Source organism: Aspergillus fijiensis (assembly GCF_003184825.1).
Source record: "Aspergillus fijiensis CBS 313.89 unplaced genomic scaffold BO72scaffold_91, whole genome shotgun sequence".
Taxonomy (NCBI): domain Eukaryota; kingdom Fungi; phylum Ascomycota; class Eurotiomycetes; order Eurotiales; family Aspergillaceae; genus Aspergillus; species Aspergillus fijiensis.
In genome coordinates, this window is record NW_024469067.1 from 1 (window position 1) to 9,870 (window position 9,870).

General features: G+C 50.6%; 3 protein-coding genes across 3 annotated transcripts; 1 reads left to right on the forward strand and 2 right to left on the reverse strand.

Moving 5' to 3' along the window:
* Positions 1-906: 906 nt before the first annotated feature.
* Positions 907-4,200, reverse strand: BO72DRAFT_522512 (Zn(II)2Cys6 transcription factor; the record flags this gene model as incomplete). Its single annotated transcript, XM_040949767.1, has 4 exons — positions 907-2,758; positions 2,819-3,537; positions 3,624-3,735; positions 3,794-4,200. 4 exons carry the CDS (start codon positions 4,198-4,200, stop codon positions 1,324-1,326), a joined length of 2,673 nt encoding a protein of 890 aa, XP_040795723.1. The 3' UTR covers positions 907-1,323.
* Positions 4,201-5,852: 1,652 nt separating this feature from the next.
* On the reverse strand, positions 5,853-7,735 carry BO72DRAFT_308607 (uncharacterized protein). Its single transcript, XM_040940483.1, has 2 exons — positions 7,090-7,735; positions 5,853-7,022 (listed from the first exon to the last, which is right to left on the reverse strand). The coding sequence occupies exons 1-2, from the start codon at positions 7,518-7,520 to the stop codon at positions 5,897-5,899; spliced, it is 1,557 nt and encodes a 518-aa protein (XP_040795724.1). The 5' UTR covers positions 7,521-7,735; the 3' UTR covers positions 5,853-5,896.
* A 909-nt stretch (positions 7,736-8,644) lies between these two features.
* Positions 8,645-9,065, forward strand: BO72DRAFT_308616 (uncharacterized protein). Its single transcript, XM_040940484.1, has one exon. The coding sequence runs from the start codon at positions 8,758-8,760 to the stop codon at positions 9,007-9,009; it is 252 nt and encodes an 83-aa protein (XP_040795725.1). The 5' UTR covers positions 8,645-8,757; the 3' UTR covers positions 9,010-9,065.
* The last annotated feature ends 805 nt before the right edge of the window (positions 9,066-9,870 follow it).

The window sequence follows — 9,870 nt, forward strand, 5'->3', positions numbered from 1 at the left end:
CCCCCCCCTTCCCAATGTTCTACTCTGGTCTGCCCTGCCCTACTATCCCAGAAAGGGAATACCCAATCTCGCCAGAATCCAAGGTGCTAAAGCACTACCTTAGTATACTGTACCGAGATTCACCCACCCGTAGTAGGGGAAAGAGGGGAAGGACGGCCTTGGAGGCGTCTGAACCGTTTACAACTTGGTCCAACCGGGTAAACACCTAATCCAACCCGGGCACGAACTCGTTATTCGTATCAAGCCTAAAACTACTTAGTCTTGGGATAGTATTAGCTTAGGGTCACGCTATATACAACTAACTGCGTACACAGTACAACCCTTAATGGACGTGCGCGCGTTACGTATCCTCAATCTTGCTGGAAGTGTTTATAACCACTGATAATCACAGCTACACGCAAACTGTTATTGGTCAAGATATAAGTAGTGGTATCAGTAGTGATATAAGTACTTGTGTATCCGTCAAAAGATATGTATAATCAATCCATACTGTACGATTGATAGTTTCGTTGAATAGAGTTTAGAAGAGAGGGGACTGTTGACCTTGTCAACGATAGTTAACTGGTTGGCAACGGTTGCATGCCGTGTTGGAACACTATTATACTAACTGCAACTTCAGCCCTCTCGTCTCTCTACCATGTATTAAATATCACCACCGAATCCCCCATGACATAGAAATAAGACCATTGAAATAAGAGGGTAGAGAAAATTCGAAAATGGTATTCCTGATCTCGGTAACGAGATCTGTATCACAAAGGAGGAGGGTGTTATCAACCGGGGAAAAAAAACAATATACGCCAACCATCCCACCCTATTCATTGATTCATCCATCCGTTAGATTCATGACAAATTTCCACCAGCGCCAGTAAAATCAGGCCTCGCCGCTCAGGCCAGACTTCATTTTCCGTCTCTCCTGCATAATACTCCACGTAGCAAATTTACCGCCGTACACAAAGCCCAGATGTTGTTCGCATAGAAAACCAAATACGAAGAAGAAGCAGTTGGAATATGGTTGCGGATGAAGACGTAAGCAGGAAGCAAGCGAAACAGAGAGACAGATGCCTGAGAGCATTCAGCGCTCAGTATATATGGGACAATATTGCGAAGAGGAGAATCAAGCTCGCGCACGAACTCAGAAATGCTGTAACGGATCTTCAAAGCTTCGAGGCCATGGTAAACAATATTCAGAAAGAAATTTCAGTAAGGCCAACCAAATTGTGCGAAATCGTGGTGCAGCGTGGCAATAAGGATTGGATCCTGGGAGTGGAAAAATAGTACTGTCAGACCGACTTTCCAAGAAGACAGCAAGTCGAATTGTACTTATCACCCCCATGGTTGATCCTCATCCCCGGAGGATGGGAAGAAAGAGCGAATGAATTCGCCGCTGATCGGATCATACGGAAAATATGCATCGCCGCCGGGACTGGGGTCGGAAGGCATGAAACTCATTGGCATGCCCGAGTGTTGTTGTTGATTGTGTTGGTATTGCTGCTGCTGCTGCTGTTGATCCTGAGGGTTCATGGTAAGTGACAATCCAGAATCATAGTGCATATTGGACACTTGCGACGCAACAAAAGATTGATTCATGTCAGCAGATGTGTAAAAAACGGGGCCTGAGTTAGCGGTCTGTTCGGCTTGATGTTGGCCAGGTTGGGTCACGTTATGTGGCCGAGGGTCGTATCCAAAGACGGGCATATCGCTGATATCGTAGTCCATCCCACAGGCAATCTGGCGGAGACTACCAAAACACAATTCCCACGCCCGTCGAGAGGCCAAGCTATTCTGTGCCATCGCAAAGAGCCAGCGGATAGCCTTCTTCGTAGATTCCAAAAAGTGCATCTCATCCTCTGGCTTGTGAATACAACCAAAGGATAACTCCAACAGTAGGACCGAGGTCGCTTGCATCAAGTAGTGCAGAATACACCACCAGGGGCATACTTGGTAGAGACGGGCTGCGTCTGGCACATCCGGCATCAAGTCAAGCATACGTCGAGAAGAGTCCAAGGTTATAACCGCCATCTCGTGGCTAAAGGTTGGCTTTTTGCTAGCAGCCGTTTGCCTTGCGTCACGGCGACAGAGGCATGGCCGTCCCAGAGTAATCCGCGCGCTATAGTAGTGGAAAGCAAGGAATAGCTTGGCACGGATTACATCTGTGCTCTGGTCCTCTCGTCTAGAGAAGTCGTACGCTTCATGGAGATTTTGGTACCAAAGGTCAATCCGAGACCGAAGTTCACCAATCCGGTTCTCGATGTGGCTCCATGGGATGGAAACACAGTCAAGTGAGTATACCCGATTGACGATTTCCTGTGCAATGACCGCGAGGTCGACATAATAGAGAAAGCCTAGGGCGCTGCTCGGGGGCAGATTTCGCAGCCACGAGGTCTCGCGCGATTGATCTGACGCTTCAGCTTCTCTGCCCCCGCGGGGATTAGATGGCATCTGACGAACGGATGAAGAAGCAAGGGCGGATTCAATGTAGTCTTGACGTATATCTGGGTTGTTAAGGAGCCTGGTCGCAGCCGGCTCTGAGAGCTGTTCTTCCTCGAAAGGGAGTGGCAATGGCGTCGTGCAGATACCATCGGAGATGCATGAAGCCCGTCCTGTCATGATACCCAACATGTGCTCAAACGTATACAAACACCACCAGACCCGGTAGCGTGCTTCTTTAGAGATTTTAGCCGTGTTTTCGCTGGTATTCTTCATGTTGAGCCCTAATGTAATAGCAGACCGTACAGCCAGAGCTGCGATTCTCCACGCCCTGGTTGGTATACAAGTTAGATGGGACAACATATATGATTGTGTACTAAAACGGCCTCACCTGTTTATCTGGTCCGTAGAGAGTAGATAATATGCGATTAAACCCTCCACCTGAACCTGCTGAAGATCAGGATGGCTGAATAGCACGTCTCCGTTCATGCTAAGAATCCGGGCTCGAGTGAGATAGACCAGATGATCATTGTCATCTCCGCGCCAGGGCGCCTGCGTCAGGTGGGCATGCTTGGCGGAGATGGCGAAAATCATATTGAGGATGGCTAGCCACTTGTCTCCGGGCCGAGCGGCGCTATCGAAGAAGGTTTTGTATTGTGCGGAAAAGAGGGTGCGGTTGACAATGGGAAAGAATGGGTGCACGGTCTCCAAGTAATCCTGGAAAAGCTGATCGGCCACTTTCCGTGGCGGCATCCAGTACACATGCACGGGTCCAGGAACAGAAATGTCCATGTCATCCAGGTGGTAATTGACCGAATGGATCGCGAAATCGCTTTCTTGGTCCGCCTCGTAAAAGCCTGGCAATTTGCGTGAACGTTGTTCGGCCTCCTTGCGCACTCGCTGCATCCAGATGACCTCCGAGTTCTTGCCCATATAGCCCGTGGCTCGGGAACTCGGAGTTCGGTTCACATCTTCCTCGACACGGTCTATTGCATCCAGCGATCCAATTGATGAAGTTGAAGATACGTCATCGTCTGCATATTCCTCCTGCGGCGTTACGGAACTCGACTGTGCTTCGGTGGACGTCGCGGTGCTTTCACTACCCGAATGCTGATCAGGGTTAGCCCATCATCGCAGACTTTTCCAGGGGATATGAAGAAGGATAGAACACAACGGGCTACGGAGTTAAAACTCACCTTCTCCAAAACAAGTTTTATTCGCTCGGCAGCGCGACCGTCCACCACGGAACTTAGGTCCCGCAGGAGGTTTTCATAATCGGAGGTCTTGGTAGAAAGCTTATTCAATTGCCTAAATACTTTTAAGTCAATGACCAGCGCAAGGGAAGCGTGCGATAAGATCGACAAACGTCTTGGTCCGTTCACGCCAGGAGATCGGGTATCGGCAGCTAACCCGCAGCTCCTTGCACTGTCTACACACTGGCGTATCCCCACTACACTTGGTTTTGCGATGCCGACAAGATTCGCAGGCCAGAGGTACACGACGAGCATAGCGTGGGGCAGCCCCGGAGCGCTGTCGCGGGATGGCAACCTTTTTGCTGGCGTTGGTGGTGGGAAGTAGTGGTTTTTTATCGGAGTTAGTACCTCCGCTATTAGTGGTGAGGGTCGGCCGCGGTGGATGTTGTGATGACGATGTACTAGTCAGTGCTGGCGCGTTGGACGAGGAAACCGACGGCTCTTCCGGATGGGGACGAAGAGGCATTCCACCTTGCGAATGGCTTTCATCCCCGTCCGGTAAATTAGATTGTGCTTCCATGGTGTTGTCTGATCAGACTAGCGAGGGCCAACGGGCGGCGGACGGCGGGGGGTTCGCTTCGACGATGGTCACTTGCTTTCGCTGATTTTGGAGGTATCGGGTGGGTGGTTGACGCTTCAAATATCGCCAACTATATCAGATTTTTTCGAGCCTAGAGCATGCACGGCCAAACAGGAACATGATGGCCGCCCGGCGGAAGGTTCCAGAGATGAGATGAGGCGATTAGAAGCGCGAAGGTTTGCAGCCACAGCCAGCTGCAGCGCTTTAGCAGTAGGGTCGGAACCAGAAGTGGCAAAAGTGGTAAGAGAGCGAAGAAGAGGGAACGGGAGGAATGAAAGAGAGGAAAAGAACACAAGGGGTGATGATCTGTGGAAGAGACGAGAAAGGAGACTACGCCGTAGGGTACTGGAGAAGAAGAAGGAGGAGGACGAGGAGGAGGACGAGGAGGAGGACGAGGAGGAGGAATGAATGCAGTGGATGCGGGCACTTTCCTGGCAACAATGCAGGCTGCATGACAGGCGCGGGCGGGCGGTGACAGTCACTAGTACTCATACTCTAGTTACACTTACAGTAGGTAGGTTTAGTACCTCGACTTGGTCTAAGCTCAAGACTCGATCGCAATCGCCCCGCTATGAAGTCATGATCTTTTCTTTCCTCCTTGTTCTGGTTCAAAGCGTTCCTGACTTTCTTCGCTTTTCCACGAGTGCATCTGCCTTTCACTGAGTTCTTGGGAATAGTTAGTTCATTGAATACGGCTTAGATAATACGAATCAGAACTTACACTACTTATGACTTAGGCAGCAACCACCTGGCAGGAAGATCCATGATCAACTTTCGGCATATCTCAAGTGGTCTCTAGTGGGCAGAACGACTTCCCGACCGGAGGATTGGCCAGACCAACCAAGAGCGAGCTGCTGCTGCATGTCACCTGGCACCCTGCAGCTTCAACCATTCAGGATTGCCCAGTGGCTCCAAAGTCGGGCCCGAATAGTCCATGGAACGGAACGATGATGGCGTTGGCTCCGAAACCTCCAATCAATTTAGGGCTTACAATCCGCGAAGATACGATGAACCTTTATCAAATCGGAGGAGTCCCTTGCGGGGAGATTTGGAAGCTTTTTATTCCAACCTTGAAGATGCCACAGGCGCTAAACATACATGATTGCTGACATCACAACGTAAATCCCAGTTTTCCGGCCTTCCTTTTCTTTCTTTTTGGCTTCCAATTTTCCTTATTTTTGTTCTTCCAGTCTACCAGAACGTAGCCGTCTCAGAACGCCGACAACCGCATCCGCATCGATCCAACCAAGCGAGACGTTTCAGATCAATCCGACTGAACAATCAAAAAGAATTTTTCACGATCAAACCGCAGACATTAAAATCAAGTCAGTCGTGGTGTGAGCGTGAGCGTGAGCGTGGGAAAGAGAAAAAAGACGGAGGACAGGAAAGAGGAATGAGGTATAGTGGGAGTATATATACAGGAGGAGCGGAGGCTTCGGCTGTCGCCTTGGGGGTTTCGAGAACGGAGAGAAGGCAAGTGCCGCGAGCACGCATTAGAGATAAAAAGATATACAGGGATATAGCAAACAGGTTGCGAAGAACCTGTTGAGGGCTAGCCAATCAAGGCGAGCCATTTTCGAAAATGGAGTGGAGAGGGGATAATTCCCGCTGACTGGTGTCTTGTTGTCGCGGAAATTTAGAGATCATCAAACATCTCATCGAGCTCATGGACATCAACTGTTTCCGGACTCTGTAGCTCTCGCCACGAATCGAAAACCGTCGCCCCGTCTGAGCGAGGCAATGCGCGAGCTCCTAGCGACACTTTGTCTTCGTGCTCAGCCAGATCTGCCATTTTCATGTCCAGATCAGGCATCTCGCTGTTCAGCATGTCGATAGGACGCTTCAGTGTCGATACTGAGGGAGCGGTGGGGTCTTCGGGTAGACTGATCTGAGGGGCACGTCCAATCGCTTCCGACTGAGACTCGCCATCCAGTCCGTCATCTGAAGCCACACTCGTGCCAGACGAGATGGATGAGGCCACCGATGTGAGAGAAGGGGAAGGAGAAGTACCGAACAGAGCCGCCACGGCCGCCTCGTCGAGATCCTGCTGTTGGAGGTGGCCTTGGAGAGGAGAACGTTCAGAGAGACCGCCACGAGAAAAGTAGTCGTGGGTGGGCTCATCCGCCATGCGATCGCCATTGAACGAGAGGTGGCTGTCGTCCACGGGGGTGCCGCAGATAATCATACTATCTTCGTGCAACTCGTTGAGACCTTCCGATAGCGCAGAAAAATGTGTGGTAGAGGGCTGTTGCTGGGCTTCTTTTTGTTCGGAAGCCCGCTCACGGACAGCGCTCGCGGTTTGTGTGAACTCCTTCTCATCACCTTCCAATGGAGGGGATGCAGCCCGGTTCGAGTGCATCAGCCGAGTGTGGTGATCTCCAAATTCGGTACTCGACCGGGAGGTGCTGGTGGAACCCGTGCGACCATCCAAGTCAATGTTTTCTTCGTCGAAGTCGGGGGAAGACAGGTCGACCTCGGGACTGGGGCTGAGGCGCGACCGCTCCCGCGCCAACGCGTCTTCCTCATCGAGGTCAATACTTGTCACGCTAGGCGTCATGTCCTTTCCTTCCACGCCAGGGATTATGACATCGTCCGAGTTCTCTGGGATGGCTTGACGGGGTGAAGTCGTCAAAAAGTAGAACACCTTGCGTGGGTGGATGGGGATCAATTCCTTGGCCACAGGACAAGGCGCCAGTGCAGTCCAGGGGCGTTTCATATACGCGCTTAGCCGTGAAGACAGGAGAGCAGCGGGGTTGGCAGAGCTGTTGGAGGCGCAATAATGTCAGAATTGCAAGACAAGACTGATGGTAGAATGACTGCGGGACTTACTTTGCGACGCTCTCGTTCAGCGCAATGAGAACAGCAGCCAATTCCTTGACCAGGTGAGGACGATTTCCCGTCTTCTCCAGCTGTTGAATGACGCCGACCACGATGTCATCGTTTATGCCTTCTGTGTCGATCTTGGGGGCGACCGTGCGGTCGGTGGGAGAGGGAGGTGGCGTGTGCTCCAAGGCGCTGCGCCGACCAGAGGAACGGACAGGTGTCGGATGGTCTTTGCTATCTGTAGCGCGCGTAGTGGTGGTTGAAGGCTCCGGCGATAACGAGGAATCGTGCGACCGTTTTACTTTCTTGGACGGAGGCAGCTGGTCGTCAGTCGCGTGCGGCGATTTCGAAGTGGACGGAGAGCGGCGGGACGAGTTCGGAAGGTGAATCCCCAAGGAGGGGAGCGACAATGATTTGCGACGGGTATTATAAGGCATGTTTTGTTTTTGGAATATAAATAGGATCTGAAGGGCGAGGAGGCGACGAAGTAATAGGATACAAGAGGAAGAAGGGAAGGATAAGCAACGCAGATAGTATACTAGTAAATCCGAGCACGGGTCGACGGAACAATACAGTATAGGCAAGACAGGAGAGCACGGGGACTAAGAATCAGGAGAACAAGTCTAATAACACACAGAATCCAAGACACAAGACAAGGTTAGAATGGAGAAGTAGATAATGGAGATGGAGGGGGGGCGAAATTCGGATGTTACAAAAAGAAGAGGAATGTATGATGAAAAAGGGGGAAATAGGTGGTAGAATGAATAGTAAGGAAGAAAGATGGGATGGGATGGGATGGGATGGGGGGGAGGGAAAGGGTGGTGGTGGTGGTGGTGGGAGATGGTTAGTTTCCGGCTAGGGGAAGTGGATGGATGGATGGATGGAGGGAGGGAGGAGGGATGGAGGGCCGATGTATGATGAAGATGGCGGCACCGAGAAAAGGCAAGATGGAAAGTCGAGGGAATGGGAATGGAATAATCACCGGAAACTTCGTTGGCCAGTGAGGGACCACCTAACCGTCGGAAGAAGTAGAAAAGGGCCCAGTCTACTGTACGGTAACGGTAAAAGCCAGAAATGGCGAAGAAAAAATAAAGTAATAGAAAATCAAATAAGGCGGGCGGTAGGAAAAGAAAGAGGGCCTGAGGAATCCCACTTGGTTGTGGTGGTGGTGGTTGTGACTGACAACCACCATCTCTCTTCTCTTGTCAGTGCCAAATTAAAATTTTTTTTTTTCCTTTCCGCACTTTACTTGTTCTCGAGCCGGCTGAAAATCACCACGGGTGGATGTTTTAGGGTGGCGGTTATTGGTCCGACCCGATGATGGAGCGTTTGATGGTCGTTTTAAGGAATGTCGGAAAGGAACTTTCTTCTTCCTGCTCCCCAAAAAAGATTACCGCCAGAGTCATCCATGATGAATAATTTGACTCAGACTGTGTTCAGAGGGGAAAAAAAAAAGGTTTCCTATCCTAGCGTAGGCAGGCATGTACTGAGAACTGGACGGATGATTGTTTTTGTTTACTCTCAGTGACTCCTTAAGGCCCTTCTTTTCCCGGCCAACAACATCCATTCCCCCACCTCCACATCAAGACGCACTGGGGAAAGTCAGCAGGAATAGAGACAGACTATCTATTTTAGAGTCACAGCGATCCTACACCGCTTCCTTTACTGTTCTTAATGTATGAGTATTCAACCTGCGAAGGAGGGAGTCCGTGTGTCGCTGTGTGTGTGTGTGTGTGTGTGTGTCTGTGTGTCCGGACAACGAAAGGTCTCTCTCGCGCGCGCGCGCGCGCCCAGCAGCAGGTCCAAGACCACGACCCCAAGACCCGGACCAGACCAGACCCGACTAGACTAGAAAAGAAACAAGAACCCGGAAAGCCGCCAACCCGTAAGATTCATAATGAAGCAAGCCTGCAGGACCCGAACTAAACGCGGCCGACTGGCTGAAATTCCCATCTTCCGCAGAAGGGGCAAAAAAAAAAAAAGTACCTACGGTGGGCCCCACCATGTGTCTATGACGACCAGAATGGATCCCTCCCACTATGATTGGTTGCAGAGACAATGATCAACTGAGGTTCTGCAGGCGTGGACTTCACTAGGATGGTCTCCAGGCACTCCAGCAGGGCGAATCGGGTTCCTACGTTTGAATTTCTCAGGGATCCTGCCGGCTGTGAGAGAGCTGTCCTGTACGAAATCGAAAAGCAGAAACAAAAGGGCTGCTGATGATTGTTACATAGTATAACAGAGCCATAAACAAACAACGCCCTGAATACAAATGAATAGAAGGTCTAATATATAGGTAGATAGTGTCTGACTCGGCTAGCACCAAAGTTCCTTTGCCACGCCTCCGAGGTCTGCTTTCCTCACCGACATCATCATCGCACTTGATCTCATATCGGACCATTTTTTGGGGAAGTGCCCGAAGCTAGAATCGACACACTTCACCCTTTACAAATCATCCTATCTAATGATGGTTAATACTGTCGTTGTGTGGAAATCATTCAACTGCTACAGGTTCACTACTCGATGCTGAGTGCACCCGTGTTCGGGTAGATGCATCATAGCTCTAACTGCATCCATGGAACATACCAGCGCAGCTCCGAAATCGACTTCTCTATTCTATGACTAAGTGGACGGACATGAAAGCCTTATGACCGGAGGGACAAGCACAATCCTTTTGCCAGAGCACGAGAAAACGGCAAGACACAAATGGCGGCACATTGAGAGTACTCAGTAGAGGGGCACCAAAGCAGTGGATTGGAAAAAAAAAAAAAAAAAAGAGGACACACA

Coding starts and splice junctions, on each gene's coding strand:
- BO72DRAFT_308607 (XM_040940483.1), bottom strand. CDS start 7,520: ATGCCTTATAATACCCGTCGCAAATCATTGTCGCTCCCCTCCTTGGGG. Junction 7,023..7,089: donor CTGAACGAGAGCGTCGCAAA/GTAAGTCCCGCA, acceptor CGCCTCCAACAG/CTCTGCCAACCCCGCTGCTC.
- BO72DRAFT_308616 (XM_040940484.1), top strand. CDS start 8,758: ATGTATGAGTATTCAACCTGCGAAGGAGGGAGTCCGTGTGTCGCTGTG.